Consider the following 23335-nt stretch of genomic DNA (forward strand, 5'->3'; position numbering starts at 1 on the left):
TTTTCCACCGAAAAAAAAACCTTCGGCCGCATCCGCATTCCTCAATTTAACTTTGCTAATTTATTTAATGACTACTGTACCGTAATGAAGTCATAGCGACCCTGAAACGTACCGCATTGGAGTGAAGGAAGTGATAGAGAGAGTGAGCGAGCGAGAGAGCATGAAAGAAGGGAAGGTCTGTGTGGTAGAATTGTGCCAGGATCAAAGGGGAAGCAGACTCTTGACTGTAACCAAAACTCGTGTGACTCGTGTCATCGAATGTAACTATAATGAAGAAAAGGAAAATAGAAAAAACACACAGACACACACACACATCACTGGAAACTTCCACCTCTGATGGAAGAAGAACACTCATCAGAAGGAGTTGTTGTAAGTGCTTTACTAGTCGGAAGAACGATTAATAGATCGGTCGATTCCCAAAGAGTCGGTCGGGAAAAACAAGGGAAAAGTGACGAGAAAGAGGTTAAACCAGCGAAATATAAGTACAAAAAAATGTTAAAGAAAACTTCCAAACAAGATGATGCTGATGATAAGGCAATTATGGACGCACGGTACCGTGCTACAGACAGCAGCGGACTTTTACTCATTCAAAATCAACCCTCCAGCCGAGGAGTGAAGGCAGAAGCGGCGACAAGCAAAAACATGTGACGGGTAAACAGTATCGATTTTTCAACCCTCGGTTTCCCGATATGTACATGTCGAAAACGTTATCGGTATCGATGAAGGGGTATCTCGTTTTTATTATCACTAAAATTTGTTTGGGGTTTTGTAACAAATTTTTCCCCCATTTTCTAACGTGGGTGCGTTATCCAGACGTGTTTGATTATTATTGCCACAGCTGAACTAGGCGAATTCAGCGTGTGAATTCTTCTGCTCTCTTCTAGTGAGATATATGTTTCAACGCGCTGAGTAGATTTTGCACTTGCTATAAAATCAACTCCTATTTTTATAGCATCCATCCAATTCACCTTTTTGCGATGCCGTACGCTCACGCGGTTAAAAAAAAGGCGAAAGTACGTGTTTTTTTGTGCCAAAATAATCATGAAAAACAAATCCTGTTAACCTTTCAACCTTAGTAGAGTTAAAAATTACTTTAGTCTACCGAAAGTCTAGAGTTTTCCCCATAAATCAACGAAACATATGTCACGTAGGTAGACACCCATGTCCATGAAGTGGCTTTGCTTTACGGCGTTACCCACCCTCTGCAGAGATGGGAGATGGTGAAGAAAAAATGTTTTGTACTCCTTTCATTATTAAATGCTCGTCAGATCAATATGGGCATAAAAATTATCGTTTTCGGAACAGTGTAAGTCTTCTATGCGATTGGGTTTTGTTTTTCTTTTTTTACTTTTCCTTCCTGCCCTACAATTACACGGCTAGGGCCTACCCATAAGGGCCTTTCTATTGAACACCGAAAACACCGATATTTTCTCCCCTTCTTATCGAGAAACAGGGATACCACATCGGCGAGAAGGAGGGGGAGTAAACGGGGGGATTGTGGGAGGTTGGTAAGGAAACGGGACACATTGATTAGAGTTCCGCTCCGTACGGAGTGTGTGTGCGCATGTTTCGCAGCCGGAAAACCCCGCCTCTCTGTGTGTTGCATGCGAAATGGTGCTGCCCTGCCGGAAAAACCATCCTTAGCTGCCTTAGCACACTGCACTAGGGGAAGATGTATTAGGTCACCGTGCCGTACCGTTGTCGTCGTCGTCGTCGTCGTCGTCGTCATCATTCGGCTCAATGCTCGGCAAACCACCGTCACCACCGGGGGGTTTTCAGCATCCTTCAGCAGCGTGCTCGAACCGCGTTATCGGTTGTTTGTTGTGATGATCGGGTAGCTGAACGGGTGGTACGGTTATGTAACGTTCGGGCCACATTTGCAGGAGAATCAACAGTCTGCCGTTTTTTTTGAGGGGCCGAAACTGCGTTCTCCCCACCCCCCGTGCAACCCGAAACGTTCCTGTGTTCCATGTGTTTGCATAGAAAATGGTACGCACCTGCGCACCATCGTGCACCAGGTTCGATGGTCCTGTGTGTTGCGGAACGGTACGCAAAACTGGCACAATGTACAATGTAGACACTTTGTTTGCCCGATGCGGCAGCGAACGAGCGCGTGTTTACGTTCGTACGGTGGTGTTGGTGGATCCCCTTGATAAGGTGGAGAAAAACACACTTCGCTTCGGCTACCAATATCGACAGCTGCTCGAATTTTTTTCGACCAAACTGCTCGAAAACAGGCTCCTCACGATATGTCCACCGTGTTCGGTAGTCAACCGAGTTCGGTGACAAAAATCCCGAACCACCCCGTTCGTAACCGATCCGGAAAACAAGGGGAAAATTTGGCTGGAATGTTGGAATTTTCATCCTTTCTACAATCGGTTCCGGTTCGGGACAACCCCTACCCCGGGTCCCTTAAGTTGGGTGGCACATGGAAAAGCGAACGAATTTTCCCGATCGGCTACACGGCTTGGGCGCGTAAGCGTGAGCGAGAGTCCGATCCTGCAAGTGCGTACAATGGAAAAGGAACGAAATGTGAACGAACGCCCGACACCGCCGGTTCGTCGTGTTGTGACCGACCCGTTTGAAGAAGCTGGAGGAAAAACCCGAGCGAGCTGCGACCGCGCATCGGCACTCGGTGCCAGAACTCGCGACTACCCCATACAAATGGTTCGTTGGAAAGAAGAGAAGCTAAAAAAAACACAAACACACAGACACAAACACACGGCGAACGATAGACAGATATCCGTCCGTCCGGCTGCTCTACCTACTTACAAACAAACATTAGATTTCAGTCTACAATTGAGTTTTGTATAGTTAAGTCGTGATCATATACACTTGTTGTTTGTTGTTATATTTAATTATCTGTCTATAAGCTGTGTCTGTGTTTTCCGGAGCGAAACGCCACACGCGTAACGCAACACGCGTACGAGCCGCAAACGTCAGCAAAAACGCCAGCGAACGTGCCGCGATTCGTGGCGGTGGACGCAAAATCCCCGTGAAAAGTATTTGAAAAAAAAAATAAAATAATACGACTCAGCGACGACGCAAAACAACAAGATCGCCAACAGCAGAGATCTTACGGTACAGAGCCTTTTTGATGCAGAACTTACCTTACCACCAATTCAGATTGTTCAGTCGGTTTCGTGAAATTTCGTGAACTAAAGCAGAAAAACAGTGATCAAAGTGAAGTTAGTGTCGATCAAAAAGACTGTTCCATATCGAATACTCCGATCGCGTGATAAAAAAAATATTTTCCATAATATCGAAGCTGAGATTAACAAAAAAAAAAGTGTTGAGAAGATCCTTGCTGATGAAAGGATGTTTTTATATATTTTCACATTTCCAAGAAAAGTTTAGTGAAAATAACAGAAAAACCTTCATTAAGCAATCTTTCCCTGTCGAACGCCACTAATGATGATCCAGCGTTCGATGGGAAATAAATTGAATCATTTTACGCCAGCTTTCCAATTTGGTGAAACCTACTTCTGCACACGCTAGCGCATCGAAGTCTCTACCCTGCCTAGGGGCTGCCCGACCAGCTAAGCCCAACCAATATGTTAGCTGTTTCGCAGCATTGGCAGGCGTGAGACCACGTTACCGAGTCTCATTATTTTTATTGATGAGCATATTTATCATAAATTTCAACTGGCGATTTTTCTTCGTCTTCTGCAAGCGTAAAACCCATCAGCTTCAACATGTTTTTTGCCCTCTTCTGCTACAAACATACAGTTTTTCGTTCACCATTCGCAGTGGCTCAGGGTTTTTTTTTGGGTTCGATCCTAGCAGATGGAGCCGACTGGCAAAAGCCTAGATAAATCATCGTTAAGATTTAAGTCCTCCGTGGGTGATTCATTTGATTTTGCAATCGAATAATGTTGCCGCTTTGTTTCGCAATGGAACAAAAAAATGAAGATAACAAAAAACAGCTACACAATTCACTAAATCGAACAGTCAGAAGCAAAAGAAAAAAAACCCGATCCGAATGAAACGTGTTTTTTTTTTGTTTTTGAAAGAGCTCATTCCAGAATGGGAATCAGCTGCATGCTATCAATCAATCATTTCGCATTTGTTTTGCGTTTTTTTTTGCTCTTGCTCCGTGATCGGAAATGGAATTCATTTTTGCAAAAAAAATATCTTCCGATAAAGATTAATTTGCACTGATTTGGTAAAGCATCCTGTTGAGGAAATGACAATTTATCCTACAGGTTTAACGTCACACAGCTACAGTTTAGCTTTCAGAATTTAACAAACTCCTTCTTCTTCTTCTTTTTGTTAGGTGTTTGAAAAAAGTTTGTGCTAAAGGCTCTCCGCGAATAGTGCAGTACAGATTGATCACGCAAAATCACGCAACTAAAACCAAAACTCAATACATGTGCCGTGTGCTTTTCAGTGTGGATGTGTTTGTGTAAAAGTGCATGCATGTGTGTGAATGTAGCAAATGCATTCGCTGAAGTGGTTAACAACTTGAAAAAGTTAAATAAAACAAGAGAGAGAAAAAAAATTGAATAAAAAAACACACATTAGTGGAAAATAGTGAACCATTGTGAAAAGTGCATGTAAAGCGAGAACAAGCAAAGTGAAATTGTTTGTCACCTCCTTGGCAAAACATAACGCATAGAAACATTAAAAAATAATCCACTTAAACTCGACCATTTTGATCGCACTAGAAACATTGTTCTTTATCGTGAGAGTGTTAGCTGAGTAGCGTAAAGAAAGGCTCACTCCACGGTCGATCGCATTGCCAATGGAACTGTATCGAATGATGCTAGTAAATCACGCTTGAAAGCAAGATCATTATTGTATCCTCGCGAATATTGTTCCATACACACAAAAAAAGCAAGTGTCATTCCATCCAGCTACGTCTTGAACAGTGGCAAGATCCCCAAACAGTCTGTCCAAAGATCGAAACGGGAAATCGTTCATATAGGAGCGTTTGCATACCATTATATTCCCATCGACGCATCGGTTGCAGTGCTCGAAAGCGAGCCAAAGACCAGAGTGAACCGCTGAAGAGTGTTGTAGCAAAATCCGTTTTGTGAATCTTATCATCCCCAATTGTTGATCCAGTGACATCAATACATTCCATATGGTTCACATGATAGAAGTGGTGCGTCAAGGGAAAGTTGACTTTCCTCAAGTTATTGTAAGTAGTTCAATTTCTAAAATAAATTCTGTTTTGGGTGATTTTTATTAAGATTTTAAAACACTTTTTTACATCTTTGTGCCGTAATGTGTAGAAAAAAAACTAAAGATACATATTTGGGTATGGTAGGAAATTCTTGGGTTTTTTTTGCTCAATTTTTTAAAGGGTCTTCGAACGTTTAACCTTTTTCCAGTATCAAAATATTTCGAAGAAAAAGCAAAAAAACCCGTTGATCTTAAAATCACATTCCACAGCAAAAATCAAACGCTTGAAAGGATGAGAAGAGTCTGATAACATTTGCTGAATATTTTTTGCAAGTTTTTCCTCACATCTCGTGACTGAAGCATTTCGTTCTACCAAAAATCGTACAAGAAGAAGAATTATGTTCTATCTGATAAGAATGATTTAGGCGTTTTGGAATGCTCAGATTTTAGGCCAGTTTTACTTGGGAAACGCTTTTGTAAAAATTCCCAAACAAAATAAAACCTGAAGCAAGATTGATCTGCTGTGTAAGCACTTTCCAAACAAGTGTTTGGAGTGTGAGTAGTGGAAGAGATTATTTGGTTTCTCGTTCAACGGCACACCAGAATCGTTCAATCCGTTTGGTGTTTTTTTTTTCCTTTTCGTTAACTCACCCCATTGCTTATCAAACAAAAATTCACGAAGAAAAAAAAATGTTATTCTTGTGGCACAACAAAAATTATAACAAACTTCTTTCACTGTCCCACTGATGAACTATGCCGGGAATGCCGCCTTTTGTCGATCGATCAAGCTCGAAGCTGGTCAGCCATGTGATGAGGGTTTTACACAGGCAAAAGGGATTGAGGAAAAAAGAAAAAAAAACACAACCATCAAGAATAATACAGGGAAAAGACAAGACTTAAAAACACACGCACGCACACCGACTATCTGTTAGTCGAAAGAAAAGAACGGAAACAAATAAACACATACCGGAGGTTGAGGAATTTCGGAAAAAACCGAGAACTGGTAGAAGGAAAGGGAGAGAGATGAAGGGCAATAGAGAGCAAGATGCACGCAGAAAATAGCAGAACCACATCACCGCCCCCATAAAACATTTCATTCATCCGTTTAAATTTTTATCGATTTTCACATTATGTTTCCCATAAACAACGGTTCCGTCCATTTCCCTTCCCACACGCATCGTTTTGTTCGCATCTTTCCGCACCAAACTCCCAGTGGGGAGTTTGTTTTCCTGCGTTTTTTTTTTTTGGTTCTGCTCCTACGCAACCTAGAGAGATAGTAAGTGTGTAAAGAGATTTCTGCAGCCTGCAGACTGAAGACCAGACCAGATACAGAAAGTAATAGCGATCGGAGTGGTTGCCTCATTTTCACTGGAATTCACTTGGCATTAGGGGTTGCGTGCAAGGGTGCTGTAGGATGTATCATGAGTGGTGTGGACGGGGGAAGTAAAAAACCAGGCCAAAACAGCAGCAACAGACCGGACCGGAAGAAAACTGAGATGAGGGAAATTCATCCAAAAAAAGAAAGAAAAAAAAAGAATATACAAACACACACGCACACATAGAAAACAGATAATGTTGATGCGTAGGGAATAAAATTTTCCAGCAATCATTGCCATGCTTACCGAATCCCAGATCCCATTTTCTTTATTTTTTTTTCGTGTGGAAGTGGATAACCCTGGTTTCGCTAGCACCCAAAAGAAGTGAAAGGTAGCATTCCAATGTCTCTTACTGCTGGGCACTGTTATTCTTGGGCCCCTTTTTTCCCTTTCGGAGATGGTGGAAAAATGGTGTGGCAAAGCTGCTTGCTTGAAGTTGCCGAAGATAAAGAAGGGAAAATTTTCGCCTTAAGTGGCAAAAATATCGTTTTCCATCGAATGACCACCAACTGACAAGCCTTAAATGGCCATAAACATAAAACGCTCTATGTACACGTTGCTACAAATCCATAAAATCGGTTTTCGATTCTTGGAATCCGAGGGAGGGAGGGAAAGAGAGTGAAAATCGTTTAGACAGAGGGCCCGGAAGTGTATGCCGGAACGAGGTTTTTTTTCCCGAACGTGAATAAAAACTAATCCACTTGAAGCAGGAAGGTGATGGAATGCAGGAACAGAAACGGAACAGATCCACACAAAACTATACTTTACACAATTTTACAACGGCAAGTGAACAACAACGGAACAACTGCATCGGTGCATCGTTGAAATCGTTAGTTTTTGGATGTCATTCGGGGCTTTTATTTTTTACCCCTTTTTTTCCTAATTTTCCGACTAAAAGAGCGAGCATGAGCGGTACCAAATGGGCCACTATAAGTGAACGGCATCGCCCCAAAACTAAAAACTACCGAAAGAGCCCTGGCTAAAAGGACGACCAACGATATGCCGGTGCCAAAGCACCAGAAACCGAAACTCCGCTGCCAACGGATATAACACGGCACGAATGACAGAAAGGGCCAAAAAGTGTCTCAAACTCCGACACCGGAGCGTAACCACACGGCTGAGCGGGAGCACATTTTCGCCAAACGAGCACAGGCAAGCCTTCTCGCTCGTGCGCCCACCGGAAAAAGGCTGGAGAGCGTTTTCTTGTGATTATTTCTTTTTTTTTTGCATCCCCCGAAACGGCTGCTGGTGTTGGTGGTCTTAAGGCTTGGCCTGGTTTTTCCTCGAGTGTTCGGGCTGGCTGTTTTTCCTGCCATGCCTCGTTCGAGACTACGACAACGACCATGAGAACAGCGAGAACATGGTGAAGACGATGAAAATGTTCAGACCAGCCTCCTGAGCCTTTTTTGCTGTTGTTTGGGGATGGAAAAGCGCCTGCCACGAGTGAACCGGGCGTTGGCCTACTGCAGAGAGAGCCACAGAGCCATGGAAAAGTGGGTGGATCCGTTTTGCTGCCGTGGCATCTTGGGCTTGTTTTTGTTGTTTTTTGTTTTGCACATTGCACGTGGCGTGGTTCGGTTTTAGAAGGACTAAAATAATAAAAATAAAAAAAAATGGGGGAAAACCCCATAAACGAATTCGCTTTTTGGGGAATCCTATTTTTGCAAGCTCAACAACCAACGGCAGACGTAGTTAACTGTCGATCATTAAATTTGCACCCTCCTGGAAAACTAGCCGTCCTCACCGGTCGGAAAATGCAATCTTTCGCACAAAACACCACAACTGTTGTGCGTCTTTAAGCGACCCACAATAGTCGCATCATAACAGATAGAAATAGGTAAAATAAATAAAGATCGTATCGTGGCGGTGAAGGGAAAATCCTACGTTCCGCGTAGAATTTAAGGCAACACAGCAATGACGTCAGTCACACACCAACACCGGAACAGCTGATCCCGGTCAGTAGTGGTTTTTGGGATGGTTTTGTGTGTGTGTTGGTTTTTTTACCGTCATTCAACCCACCAACCGGAACTGACGTGCGTTTTGGGTGAAACAAAAGCTTGTCACGCAATGTCCCGCACACTTTAATGGAACCGGGAGCTTGAGGATTTCGGATTGTGATATGCGCTAAATTCATACCATGTATTGTTTTGCATGGTATGAACTTGAAAAGGGTAAATTCCGTGAAACAATGAAAGATAAAAAAGGGAGAAGTTAACCAATGAGCTGTAAAAGAAATACCCCAGATTAAAGTTGCATTGTTGTACAACGCAATTAAACAGAACACGCACACTTGAAAGAAAAGCATCCAAAAAAAAAAGCAGCAATGTCGTGCTAATTAAAGTGTTTCACGTAATATCGTCACGTGAGCCAACCATGGAACCAGAATACTGCCACTTCAATTCAAAGTGGTAATTAAAGGATTGACTTTAAATACAGTTTATGGGAATCGTGTGCCCTTTGCTATAAAGAAGCAAACGAGCTCACTTTAAAGAAAAAAAATATGAATTTTTACATCAAACCAAACGACGATTTTGGTTCAGTAAAACGTGAAAAATCCCATCACACAAAACCAACGCGGACGTGGCTGAAGAATGGTGCGAATGTAAATTTAACGTTGTCAAATGGCAGCTTTTATGTTCATATTTTACCCACCAGGACGCGCGCCACGACGACTACGGGGCGGACATCAAGAAATGAGCACAAAAATGTTCATTTTATATCGTGTTAATATTTTATCAACTTCATTCTTTTTCATTCCGAACTTCTTGTTTCCTCCGCTTTACCCCGCTTTACCGCCCCTCCACCTCGTTAGGTCGAAGGGAAGACACGAAGGCCAAGAAGTGTCTCATTTTTCCGATCCATTTTCCACACGACGGGTGTCGCCCACAACCCAACGGGTGCCTAAACAACGGCCGTAGTGTCACGATGCCAAGGACAATTTAGCTGGCAGATTCCGTGCCCTCTTAACTTAGCTTCATCCGTCATTTTGTGTGTGAAGCCTCGCCTGTGTGTTGAAATCCTCCACAACCCTCGGGGAACAGGAACGTGTTCTTTTGGTGGTGTCTTTATTTTTTTTTGTTTGACATAAATTGCTCGCCCAAGATGAAATAAGACTCGGCGTACGTTTCACCGTTCAGGTGTTGCATATTTTATTACGCACCGTACGCCCCGAGCTAGGCGTTTCGCAAGTGCGCAAGAAGCGGAAATCAATTCCTCTAAAAGATTTTTTTTTGCTCCCTTTTGCTTGCGTGCGTGTCATCTAATACTTGAATTTTTTTGGGAGTTGTATGTCACATCGTAAAGATGCGTTGAGAAATGAAAAATCTTATTAAGGTATCTTACCGCTTAGGACTGTTTTCTGCCATTCTGCCGACTACCTTAGTGAAATAACACGGCTTTTGCCCTTCAGAACGTTGGTCAGAACGATTTTCACGTTTTTTTCTTGTTGGATGCTCGTCTCGATAAAGTCTATTTCAAGCTTACGCATCCTTAAAATGGTCTACATCACCTACAGACTCGGGTAAGGTGCGATCATTGAATTTCTTTCTTTCCCATCCAACTGAAGACAGGACAAAAATTCCCATCTTCACCAAGAAAACCGCACCAATAAGCTACCCGATAGAAATGTGCTTTCTATGCAAATGAAGATTAAGGTTAGGAAAATATTTAAATTTTTCCTCACCTTTGCTGGGTCCGATGTTTGATTCTACTTTTGATGTTCGAAAATGGTGAAAATATGGGTGAAGCGAAAAAAAAAATCACGCTGACCAAACTGCGATCAGCACAATGACAAACGACCAGGTTCGTTGTCTGTCCCATACGTGTGTGTGTGGCAAGATATTTTAGGGGATAAAGATTTAGGTTGGAATATTTTTTTATTGGCTTTAAATTATTATCAGATGCGTGTTAAAGCTGGAGAATAAAATGTTTTAAAGAGCTAGAAATGTATTTTAAAATGAATTTAACAACTCAATATTTTCCACGTTAATTTGGGTTCAATCTACTACCGTCACGAAATATGAATAATTCAAAGCATAACCATTTATTCCTTTAGTGCACTCCAAAAAAAAAAGCCACCAGATGACAACACGCTTTTCCAGTCAAATTTCTTTCCCAAAAACGTAACAACCCTTAATTGTCAGTGCGTGAAAATGGTCCGTTGTTCAACGTGCTTCGAGTGGGTTCTTTAATGATATCTTTGTCTTCATCGGTTTGATTACTTATGTATTCTCACCCGAAAAAGGAAAAAAACGCCATTGCTGTGCGTGTTCTAATTTCCAATCAGCTGAATGATTTATGGCACACTTTAATAAAGAAAACTCCTTTACACCACGGTACGGCAAAAAGACACTTTAACCTCCAAAGAAATTGAGCCATCATTGGTTCTTCAAGAGGGGGTTGTCATTGCCCAAAAAACACACACACACACAAGCACACCACGATGGCACGGAATTTGTAAGGATCCGATTGATAGGAAAAAGGAAACTTCCGCCCAAGGGCATGCGTTTGTAGCACGAAATGAAAATTGCTGTAATTATGAGCTATCTCGGAACTTTGGCCCGGGAATGCTACCCTGAACAATATCGTTCAGGTGAGGGGTTTTTTCTGTCTTCTTTCTCTTGTTTAGTTCCATTTTCAAAACACGACATAGATGGGCCGGTGGTATGATTAGTTTGTCTTTTGCGTCCTATTCCACACCGCCCGGTTAATGTTAAACATTCTCCGAAGGCCCGATGGCTACGGGGAAAAAAGGGGTTAACGGTTCGCTTTTTATGGGGTGGAAAATAATTTATTCAACTCCGAATGATACCGGTTGGCGTTTCTTTTTTTTTTTGGGAAGGGCATTGGCAGCGTGGGCTCGGACGAGGGCACGGTTACATTAGAATGACAGCTAGCATTCACGCAACACGTGCCATCACTTTCACCCCCAAAACTCGTTGCAACCCCTTTGACATTCAGGTGGTTCGATATGTTCCATCCCCTATTAAATATCGAACATCGGTCAGGAACCTCGTATTCTCCGTTCTTTTTTAATGAAACGACACTCCGATAACGGAACCGTCGCAGATAAAGAAACATTTTCAGCTCAACTCCATATTACGTACGTTAGAGTGTCAGTGACGGTTAGCGACATGTTGCTTACATGTCACACTAATACGTAATACATTTCCCTCCAAGACAAATCACACACATTCATCACAACTCCGACAGTCGAGGACACCGTCCCTTAAAAACGGGGGTGCGCAATCGGTATTTTATCAGCGTTGCTTCATCAAACAGAAATTCGGAAGCGGACTGCTTTCTCTCTCTATCTCTCTCGGTGTACCACCGACGCCAACTATGGTGACGGCAACGACTGTCAACCCCTATAATCTTGTGGAAATAATTTAAATTATTGATCAACCGATCCGTACCGCGTACTTCGTCCGTTATTCTCAAGCAATCGAACTTAACGTTTCCCGACCGAATGTTGAAACAGAATCGGAAACACACACTTGAAACTTTTCGTTTGCTAACTTTAAATTATTAAAACCATAGCCAGATCAACACTGTCCGCTATCTGCGTTTGGAAGCAGCAGAAGCGGTGTAATGAAATTGCCCCCGGGGTGTAGAGACGTGGATTGCTTTAAACGAGCGGTTGGGCTAGTTACAATTATTTTTCCATTCGGTGGGTGAAAATTCAGGGCGGGGAACTGTGACGCCAACTTGAAAGAGTTTGGAAAAGGAAATTTCAATATTTAACTACTTCGTGATAAGAGTTTAACTGTTCTTTCTACCAAAACCATTTAAATGACTATTCAAATTTGATGTCTTTGCCCAAAAGTGCTCAAAAAATTGTATTTTTTTAAGATCAACGATGATTTATATTTTATTATACAATTAAAAAATTCAACTAGGGCAACAAACCAAAACCCATGATAATTACAAACTAAAAATCAAAATATAAAAAGTCTAATGAAGCACAAAAGATTATGTTTCCAAATTTACCCACGGCCAGCCTATACCGTCCAACTGAAAATGCTTTACGATCGCAACCCAATGCATCCCTCCCGGGTGGATTGAATTTTTGCTACCCCTCTGGAGGGTTTTTTGTCAGTCTTTTCCACCCTCCCTTTTTTCTGCGGGAAGAGTGGGAGAATATTTCCGTTGTCAAAGCGATGTCGTTAGAGTACGAAATTAGAATACTTTATCAGGAGGGTATACTTAATGTCCCTGTGTTGGTAAGGACGTTCCTGAGGAAGCACCTGAAAGGCGCTGGAGTTTGGTGGATGGTTTGTGGTGGATCTTGGTTTCGTTTGAAACGTTACCTAACTTCCCTGGCCCGATCTCGAAAACGGACGGAAAAATGGCAGCATCACCAATACCATCATCATACAACAACCTCTCACTAAGGATGAAATCATCACTTACGTACTTCAAAATGCCTATATTATTGCTTTACACTGTTGGACGTTAAAGGAGAGTTTCCTTTTTTGGATGGGTGTGTTTGACTGGAATGAAAATTAGAACTTTTTGGCACAAGTAAAAGTGGGGTAAAAACCACCCCCTCACCAGTAGAACAACAACTCGAACATACCAACAGAAAGCATGATTAGTGTCCTTGGTGACGCTGGAAGAAATATGATGGTAATACATAAAAAAGCAGTCAGCAATAGAGAGAGTACCTTCTGCCCTTTTTACCACTAGACGCATCTCCAACATCATTTACATTTATCGATTTTTGGACGATTTTGTATGAGATAATTTGAAAAGTTTTCCCATCGATCGTAGCACGGGCCCTTCATTACGTGCTGCCGCACCAGAAGATGGCTGATGATAAATTCTTCCCGGGGATAACTAACATGAGCTAAAACCTGAAGGGTGGTACACTTAGTTCGAGTGTTTTCGTCATGTGTTGGTTGAGAATCTAATTTTACCTAAAACTTTTTTTACCCCCTACTAATAACGACATTTGATGTCGAAGATGTGAAGGTACTCGAGAGGATACTCTCATCTCCGACCGGTTACCGAAGTGGTTGTGATCGGTAACGCTAAAGTGAAACTGCCACAAACAACTAGTATGTGTGTGTGTGTGTTTGTGTGATATTTGGTTGAAATGTTCTGTCCTGGGTGTTTTACAAAATCCTCAGTAAATAAAGGATTTACTATATCTCGTACCGTGCAGCACAAGCGGTCACCAGAACGGTCAATGGCAAATGATGATGATGATGTGTTCGGTACCGGTTCAAACCAGTACAGTGTTGCTCAAAACCCACTGGATTAGCACCCAGTCAGCACCCAGTACACCGCGACACCGAGAAGCCATCGGAAGCCACTTCACATTTAGCACAACATTCAACGCAAACGAAATGACATCGGACAGCAGAAGGAACCGGGAAAAAAAGGATTCGTCGCTAAGCAGGCGACTCATAAAACGAGCAAGCGAGAAAGGCAAAAAAAAAGAACTCCAACTCGAGTGGACATCACCGGAGTGGACATCGTCGGAGTGAACAAGCACAACACAAAGGGCGCAAAGAAATGTCAGAAAAACGACCTGGTCGACAAGGGTTCGGGTTTTTTTCTTTTGCGATATCGAACAGTTCTCCGAGTTGCACGAGTGGCAATTGTGTGCTTCGAACGGAATACTTTGACTTACTTCAGCACTTTCGGCATTTCTGAGACCATCCGTTCTGCCAGCAGGAATGTCCATTGCAGCCAAACCCCAATTGCAAGCAAAGGGGGCACTGCTTTTACGAGATCATTCCATCCAATCATATAATTTAACGATTATTGCAAACGGAAAAGGTCAGGGATAAAGATGGACCGGTTTCCTATCGGTCGTTTGTCGTCATAGTTTGAAGGCGTGATTGAATGGCGCGCTGGTTTGAAGTCTACTTACACAAAGGCAGACACAATGGTACAGCGGGAGGGGAAACAAACCAACTTCAAATCGAAGAATTTTTTTTCCGATTTTTGTTGCTGCTTTTGAGGAGGATGAAGAAATCCTTTTCATTTCTCGTTTGGTAGAGTGTTGAGTTGGAGAGAGTTATTTGGGGTGAAATGGGGGTTGTATTACAGTTTAACTTTTTTCCTTATACTCTTTGAAGCACTTCCTGCAATCAGAAGGCATAGGCGTACGTGTGGAGTACAGTTTTAAAATTGCATACCCTCTAGTAGCGTGGCCGTTGTGCATTTGGTACAGAAATTTACGACAAATGGGTGGACCGAGTGAACACTATTAAATTCAATAGGTTCGCAAACACACGGCGGACTTGTAGCAGAAGCTTATATATAAAGGTACTACCCAATGTGCGGTTAGCCGTTGGGGTTAAACTGTTCGATGGTCCTTTCATCTACATCTGACCTCTATTATCTACAACTCTGACCGAACACCTTTTGGCTTAATAGTACCAGGGGAGGGAGACTCAAACGTTCCACACACACACCAGACAGTGACAATATATTCGACAACTTTAGTACTCGCTTACTCACCCCCGGGCGTACACAAATTTAACACCTTATTGGGGCTGTAACTACGCAGAGGTTAGCTTTAATTTTATTCCACATCCTGTATGTGCCCACCGCACGTGAGTTCTGCATATAGTTTGCCTTTGCTGAACAACGAAAAAAACAGGGCTAACAAATGTGGAAGACGATCGCACAAAACCCTCTCCCAAGCACTATTAGTTCCGGAGATTGCATGCAAAAAAAAGAAGGGAAAAACAAATCAAACAGTACCGTGGGCAGCGATTTGGTGGCGAAAATTTATATTTATTGTGTGTTTATACATAAATCCAACACCGTAGACAAATAGCATTTTTCTGTATTTAATTTAATGCTCTCCTTCCTTCCACCTTTTCCCCTCTTTTCGGTGTTGTTTTCGCTTAGCGATTTTTCCAAAGCGACATCGGTCGGTTTGCGTTCTGTGGTTTGTGCTGGAACCCAAAAACGGAGTGAATCGATCGTGTCTGTGCTGTGTTCGAGATTTTTATGTTTAGCGAGTGCATAAATATTCTGTTTTCCGTTTTATAAGCTTGAGTTCCGCTTTTTTCTTTGGTTTTGTTTTGTTGAGCCACCATTGCGAAAGTCGTTTCCTTCCGGTCATGACTCCCTGTTGCGCTGAGGTAGGGAAATGGTTAGGTGGTTTTTGGAAGTGGCACATTCACAAATGGCAAATGACCATACCCATTAACGGTTTTAGCTGCACAGCGAAAGGTCCTACAGGACTAGTGTAGGGTGTTGTTGGCTGCTGCTTTTTAATGGTCTGTTAATTTTGTGTTGCAGAAATAACTGGACTCAGGTTAACCGGAAATCAAGTGAACTAGCCTTACTGTGTAATAACTTAGTTGAGTTATTGCAGTTTTGAAATAAACATTCTTTTCATTCACACATTCTTGAGGGGTGGAAAACCCGGACAGTAGGTTTGTAACCTTAAAATGAAAATTTTCCATTTAGAAAATCATACACAAAAGCCCCCCGTTTTGCTTAGACACAAAGTACAATGGAAAAAGGTATATCTTGATTTAGTTGTACGGTTGTGTTCTGGTCATGCGTTAATAAAGTTGAACGTGTGTGTGTGTGTGTGTGAGAGAGAGGTTTTTGTGGGGAAAACCGTATGATCTGGTTTCCTACCACCATATTTGCCTCCCGGATGGAGTCCGCCTAAGGAAGAACGATCCGAAAACCCCTGAACCCGTCTGCTTCTGAATGAGTTTATTACCAGCCTGCCTAAACACACCAACACATTCCATTGCAAGAACCTCATTTAACTACCACTGTGTACAATTTTATTTGCTTTAATGTTTGTTGCCTACGGATGGGATTTTTGCTCCCCAAAAAATGATGATGATGATGAGATGCAACAAGTTAAAGGTTCTCGTGAAGGTTGAACCATTTCTGGCAAACAATTTCATTTTGATGTTCACAACTAAATTGGTATTTTATTTTGTGCGTAATTATATATAAAAATTATCTTTTATATTCTAATTAAAAAAAATTTTCCCCAAGAAAGACTGATCCCTTTACAATGTATTTCCCGAGTGTAAAATGGTGACTTTTGTGGTTGATACTCTTAATAGAGTAGTTTAAAGGAAAAATCACACAACACATCTTTGTTGCCTGTCTGCTACTGCTTACATGCTTTAATTTATCCCTTTGAAGGGTGCTTTAGTGTACACCTTTAGTAGAGAGGAAACAGGGAACTCATGTTCTGTTTTCCAGGGGTTTTTTTTGTTGGCCACAACCACACCAGGGGAAGAGGATTTTTACGATAACACCACCAAGCAAATGCTACACATTCAATTGAAGTAGTACCGGATGGTCCAGAAGAAACGGCTCAGGAACGATCCGTGAAAGTGGTGGAAAATTTTATTTCCCTTTTTCGCCTAAATAAATAAATTCGCCCAAGCAAACGGACCGGTGGGTTTTTGGGACTGTTCCACCGTTCTACTTACACTCTGTCCCGGTAACTCGTTCTCGCTCATCTTGTATCGTGAAAATAGCAACGGAAAACCTCTCCCAAATCCCACTCAGCACCACCACCCCCCCTTTCCCCTGGTTTTGGTCATTTACGGGAGCAGTGGTCAAGATGGATGGATTGATGTTTTTCTGGAGGATGCCGCCCCGGTAAAGGGCCTCTGGCTCACTGGTGTTTCGTATTCCTTTTTATCCTCCAATCGACAGCAACCAAACAGCGGATAGCTTGGCCATACCCTCAAAGAGCATACCGGAGAGTAATAGAGGTTATTTATATAAATAAAACAATCCATTAATCCCTAAGCGGATCGTGTTGGTGGTGGTTTTGGGTGGTGGCCGGAATGGAGTACGACGAACAGGAGGAGCGTGACGCCCGGCTAGTGTTCCAGGGACGGATCAAGGGCGATTGGCTGAAGGGTAGCAGAAGATGATGGAAACTGTTTCTATTTTCGGTCTTTTGCCTGTGGGTTTTTTTAAAGGAGTTTTTCGGAAGCTTCCACACCGCTTCCGTGTTAAAGATGATCTGGCTACTTTTAACAGCAGCTTTGTAAAACAGTGCTCTTAGGGATTAGGGTTTTAGCATCAGTTTTAGGTAGCGTAAATGGACGATTGGTTGCATTTTCTCTGCTTGTCCTCTTTTTTATACTTTTTTCAAACCAATCAAAGTTTGATAAGCTTACAGATTGCACTTATGCTAATATTTAAAATATGAAGCAATATCGGAAGTGCACTCAATGTATAAGGTTGCATTTAATTCCCTTAATCCTCGCTCCATTATTACTTTATGCAATCTCAAAATCATGTCATAACATATCATAATACAAAACAAAAACCCGTACCTCGCACCGGAACCGTGTCCTGTTTAATCTGTTGATTAGTGTCCATCAATAGCGCACCGCGTATGAATATTAACCGTCCAAGGGCAGGGTGGACATTGCGCAATCGATGGTGGTGATGATCAGGACGACCCTAATGAGTATAATATTGAAGCTGCCATGCCTAGCTAAATCTTTATCCCATCCCGTTCGTACTATGATCCGGTTTAACTGGGATACACTGCACAATTTCCACTTCACTCCAATGCCGACCCCCTTCTGGGGTCACGGCACGTCATTAATTATTGCACTAATAAACAATTCGGTTGACGTTTATAAAATGTCGCATGGCATTTAACGTAGATCAAACTGAATTGACTTGCACCAGGGACATTGCGTTGGGGTTTTTTTGTTTTGCTTTCTATTTTCTACGGGTCCACGTGTGTGCGAAAATGGAGCCACGTAGACGAGAAAGAGGGCGGCTGGAGGGAGTTGTGCCGGTGTCTAACGTTATGCCAAATATCCGGTATGGAATGCACATGCATCGTCATGCACAGTTGAATGCACAAGCATTCCATGGCAAAGGGGAATGAGGTGGAATGGGGCAGGTAAAACCATGAAAGTGCCACCTCCTCCTTCCTCCTTTCAAACCCGAAAATGCCGTAGCATTTGCTAGGCCAAAAGCGTGCTGGAATGGAACGTGTACGCACGTCATCCGGATATTCGTTTCGTTTGCTTCAGCTGGCTAGAATGGGCCGTGTGTCCTACCCTCACCAGCTCCTTTTTTGGGGGGTCGCAGACAAGCAGAGTGAAGCATCCGGCGTACGTATGCAATGTACAATCGTTGACGTACGGTAGGGTACGGGGGGTAGCATCCACATCTGTGTACGCTCCGATGGCATTTCTATGCACTTGCTGCACTTGTCCCGGCACACTCACAATCCGTAAGGTTACCGAGGAAGCGCATTCATTTACACACATTTACATTGTCCCTTCCGGTACGGTGTGGACTTGAGAAGGATTAAATGAACGTTACAGGCACAGTAATGCGACCGTAGTAAGACTATTTCGGGGGGGAGGCAAAAGTAAGGGTGGTCCGAGGGTTAGGGAGGCATCGATGTTACAAAACCAGAGCGACATAAACAGTCGTTCCGTTCTACCGCTAATGTGCCTCATCAAGCGAAGATGCCAAGCCTAGATCAGACCACATGAAACCAGTACTCCGAACCTGTGGTTATGTTCGCTTGTTGAGGGCATCGCAACACGAGCGCATCGGTTTGCAGGGTTGCCGTTTGTGTGCGTGTTGTTTGAAACATAAACCGGAGCACTGTGAACTGAAAAGGAGATGTTGCTCTAATGTGTATTGGAGTTTGGTAGTACAGGCCAGTAAACAGAAGGTACTGGAAGAATAATGCAACTCAAACATCAACAGATTATATCGTATAGTTCGGCTTATTTTATAGCCAAAGGTTTGAGTTTGAATATTTTAGAAAATTAATTTCTTATTGCTTGTTTAACTTTAAATCTCTTGGAACAAATAAAAAAATACTGACCATTTTGCATGAAATGCTCAATTTGTAATCTCCGTTTTAAAACCTTTTCTTTCTTTTTTTAAATTCCTCGATGTTGTTTACTACAACACAAAAAAAACATAAGAACCTAGTCACTCTGTTTTTGTTTCCCATTTTGTTCATCGTTTCTGTCCCCGTAACGTGGCGACCGCACTAATGAGGGATTTGGCAGGGCTAACGAAATACCCTAACTTTGTCTTGTCCGTATCGTACTGCCGTCGGACTTAACTTCTCTTCCTTCCGTTATCGCTGCCCCGGAAGTCACGAATGCTTCGACGATGAAATTTCACGCTGTGTCCACGGACGGAGAAAACTATTTTAAATTGGCCCAACAATGACTGCCGAACAAGGAACGAAGTCTAGCAATTGTGCTTCAGCCGTACAGTTGTTGGCGCTAGACACCGTAGACTGGAGCGGTTAAGATCAACAACTTAAATCCTTAATGACAACACTGTTGCTGAATGAGGAAAAGTTTACCGTTGTGGCTGGTGGCGCCAGTCGTCGTTAGGTCCGATCGGAAAACAAATCCTCGTTTGAAGTAAGACACCGAACAAACGAGCTGGAGGGAAAACAACAGTGAGTTCGGTAATCTTTTCGTACAAGATTCTTCGTCTATCGTTCTTTATCTTTTACTCAACAAAAACTTCCAACACAAGCAAAAGCTTTAAAATCCTACAGTCAGGAAAACAATGTCATTCGGTAGTGTCCTGCCGTTGGTATTTCTGGGACTTTTCAAACTGCAAACCAGAATAACTGGTAAATGCTAGCAAACGGTGAACATCATACTTCCTAGGTGACGGATTTTTATCGCTATCCGATCCATTTTAATTGCAACCGTACACGAACCAACTGTGAGACAAACGTGGTGGAAACTTTTTCCGGCACGAGCAAAACCATTCGACCGTTTTGTTGCTTTTGTTTGCCGGAATTTGCTCCTAGCAGCTGGTCCGCTTTTTTGTTGCTCGGAATGCATCGGAAATAGTTTGGTTGTTTAACAAGACTCTGAGCTATTATCGTGTCCACCGGTTTGTTAATTACTCGTACATTTTGACTCCTGTTAAATCACATTTGTCACAGCGATAATCTTGCTTTCTGGTGATGGGAAATATATAAGAATTAGTTATCTTAATCAAAAATTGAAAAAAAAATAATTGAAAAAGTAAAAAGAATTTAATAGTAATAGAAAAATTATAAATAAAGATAAAACTATAAAAAGAAAATAAAAAACAAAAAAAAAATAAAATGATAAAACAGGAGGAAATACGTTTAATAGCAACAGTCTACTAAATTTCCCTTCTCCATTTAGTACAATATCGTAATCTACCTGTCGCTAATCACCTTTGATATCAAGTCCATTTTGTGTGGTAATCGTATAGGAAAGAAGAAAAAAACAGGAATCAATAAACAACATGTAGCTTTAGCAAGGGAACCAGGGAAATGAGCCACCCCAAAGTTAATGCGCGTGTTCCGCTCGTTCTCTCGCTCACTCTCTCTGTGAGTCACTTCCGATATGATAGTAACTGATGTCTTTCCTGGTAGTAGAAGCACCAAAACCACCAGGCTTATGATGCATGAAGTCCGAGCGATTGATTTATATTTTATTACACCTAAAAGGGACCGAACCTTCGAAACGAGTGTCCCCTGTGCAGGTGGTGCACAGGCCGAGTTGATATTGCACGGTGCTCCAAAATCTACCGTCCCTGAAAACCATTAGGCAATTTACTCCAATCACCCGAAAAAGGTGGTTGCACAAGAGTGGCCCCGGGTGTGGAGTTGATTTACAAGGGCAGCAAGGAAAAGAAGAAGAAGGGCAGGGAACCGTGCCCTGTGTTATGCTTTCATCGGCCATGGTGAACACAATTTCCGACGCAAGACATATGTTCGTCCGTATTCATTTGAGGTGGTTTTGTTAGCGGATGAAGAAGAAGCAATCGTTCCAAGCGAACCGTTGGCCGCGCGTTCATTTTCTCCCAATATTTGGGGCCCATTTCGGCGGGAACGCATCGTATCGGTGCTGAACAATGCTATAAACTTCCTGGCCACCCTGCCTACAATACCCGGGGAACACCGGGGCTCACGTTTTAGGTCCTTATCTATTCCAAACACTTTGTTATAATCTGAAACATAATATAAATGGTAGCTAATTACGTTAATGGATGTGTATTTGTGTTGCGTGGTGGCTACCACCACCATCCAGTACGGGGGAGTTGTTTCATTGTCATTCGCGACCGCTTACTACCATTAGGTTCCGTCCCTACCACGTACCGCCGGTGGACGTTCTTCTGTCCTTCTGTCTCTCGGTAGGATAAACGTTTTTGGGAACACTAGTGTCTGCCACCAAGGCCGTATTGGTAAATCATATTCCATTTGGAACTTTGTGTGTGTGTGTGTGTGTGTGTGTGTGTGTGTGTGTGCGTTCGGTCAATTTTTCCATTTTCCTACCCTTAGTTCTGTGGAAAAGTAAAGCCCTCAAAAGAAAAACCCCCTTTACGCATTTATGGCGAAAGATGATGTGATTGAAAATGAGAATGTTGTTGGCGATAAATCGATCTATAATCAAACGTGAACACACACTAACAACGAACTTCCCTAAAACCCAATAGATAAGACGAATCATCAAACGCAGAAACTAACATATAGTTGTGTCCTAATATATCATTCACTTTGAAAATTTATTTATTGCTTTCTGTGGCCAACTAAGCGGGAAACCGCAGGGTCTTCGCGCACCAGAAACTCTTATCAGACGTTCCTCGCGCTCGTGCGGGACGGTTTCCAAACCCTGCGCGACTGTTGGTGGTGCGATTTGAATCGATGTTAGTAATTAATTAATTAGTCGAAGCCGAATTCTCGCCACTTGACATCGACTTTAGGCCGATGCTTGGTGTGGAGTTCCTAACCGAAGGCAACCGTGCTCTCGAAGGACCAGTGGAAAACTTTTCCCGCGTACAGCCAACCAATCTTCTGGTGTGCTCTGGACGATTTTTCCCCTTTTTTTTGGTTGCTCATAATCAGACGTCAGCTAGTTAGACTGTGGATAGCCGAGGAAAAGTTTTTCACCATCAATTTTGCGACCATTCAGAATGGTGAAGAATGGTGCGTACGCTGGCAAAACGGTTCGCAGTTCCCAATGGGATTGGTGTTGGCTGGAAACTGACTTTGTTGTGCGGTGATTGCCTCCAGACGGACACGGCAAATGGTGGCCTACAGGGAATGAAAGTTAAACGAGCAGATACCAGAGGTGGATGAACGAAAGGAAAGAATACACAAAGCAACGAAGAGAGAGGAAAAAAAACATAGAAGAAACCACTCAAGTAAACCCCCTACTAACTTGTGGAAGAGTAGAGAAATGCATTAAAAAATTAAGTAAATATTCTCCATCATCTTGAGCAAAAATGTACGCAGCACAGAACTCTTGACAGGCCAGTGGAACGAACAAACTGGAAGAAAAGTGTTTCTAGACCACACGAAAGAAAGCGGTCCAGTATGAAGAAAATGGGAAAAAGGATTTATCCTTTGGGACAAAGCCACAAGTTGGAAAGGAAAATTGGCTAAAAGCTGAGAGTAAAAAGAAATGTTTCACAAAATCAGTTAAGGTTTAGATTACAATTCAAAAGCGAGGGAAAGAAAATTAGCCCCACCAATGATAATTGTGAATGATGGAAGAGAAAATAATTAGATGTGACTATTTAGGAAAATAATTACCTTCCTAGCTTGGCTTCAATCCGCATCCGGATGCGACACACTCGGTATAAGTTGCGTTTTTTTTTGTTTTAACGATACGAATGAAGGTAGATGATACCTGCGTAAGGTGTTTTTAAGCACAAGCGGAAAATGGCAGCAATTTAGCGTTTTAGGGATTTAAAGCCACATAAAGCTGACCAAGGAATATTTTGTGCTATTACCCCGTAAGAAGCTTAATTAACCGCAAAGCGTTGACACCGTTTTATAAAGTATCCGAGCGATTGCTGGAATGAACAAAAGCAACGGAATG

At 42.4% G+C, this 23335-nt stretch overlaps 1 protein-coding gene across 18 annotated transcripts in view; it reads left to right on the top strand.

The window, feature by feature from the left end:
* Positions 1–23335, top strand: part of LOC125770974 (CUGBP Elav-like family member 4) — a 468092-nt gene that overhangs the window by 294541 nt on the left and 150216 nt on the right. For 2 of the 18 annotated variants that reach the window (XM_049441114.1, XM_049441123.1), the window contains exons 1-2: positions 2820–3081; positions 4277–5143. The exons of 15 other annotated variants lie outside the window; for them this stretch is intronic. In XM_049441114.1, the coding sequence (XP_049297071.1) occupies positions 5087–5143 (57 nt within the window). In that variant the 5' untranslated portion in view covers positions 2820–3081; positions 4277–5086. Of the gene's footprint in view, positions 1–2819; positions 3082–4276; positions 5144–23335 lie in introns of those variants that run through there. One more of the 18 variants, XM_049441124.1, reaches the window with a different exon arrangement.

The sequence above is a fragment of the Anopheles funestus genome, chromosome 3RL, assembly GCF_943734845.2.
Source record: "Anopheles funestus chromosome 3RL, idAnoFuneDA-416_04, whole genome shotgun sequence".
Classification (NCBI taxonomy): Eukaryota; Metazoa; Arthropoda; class Insecta; order Diptera; family Culicidae; genus Anopheles; species Anopheles funestus.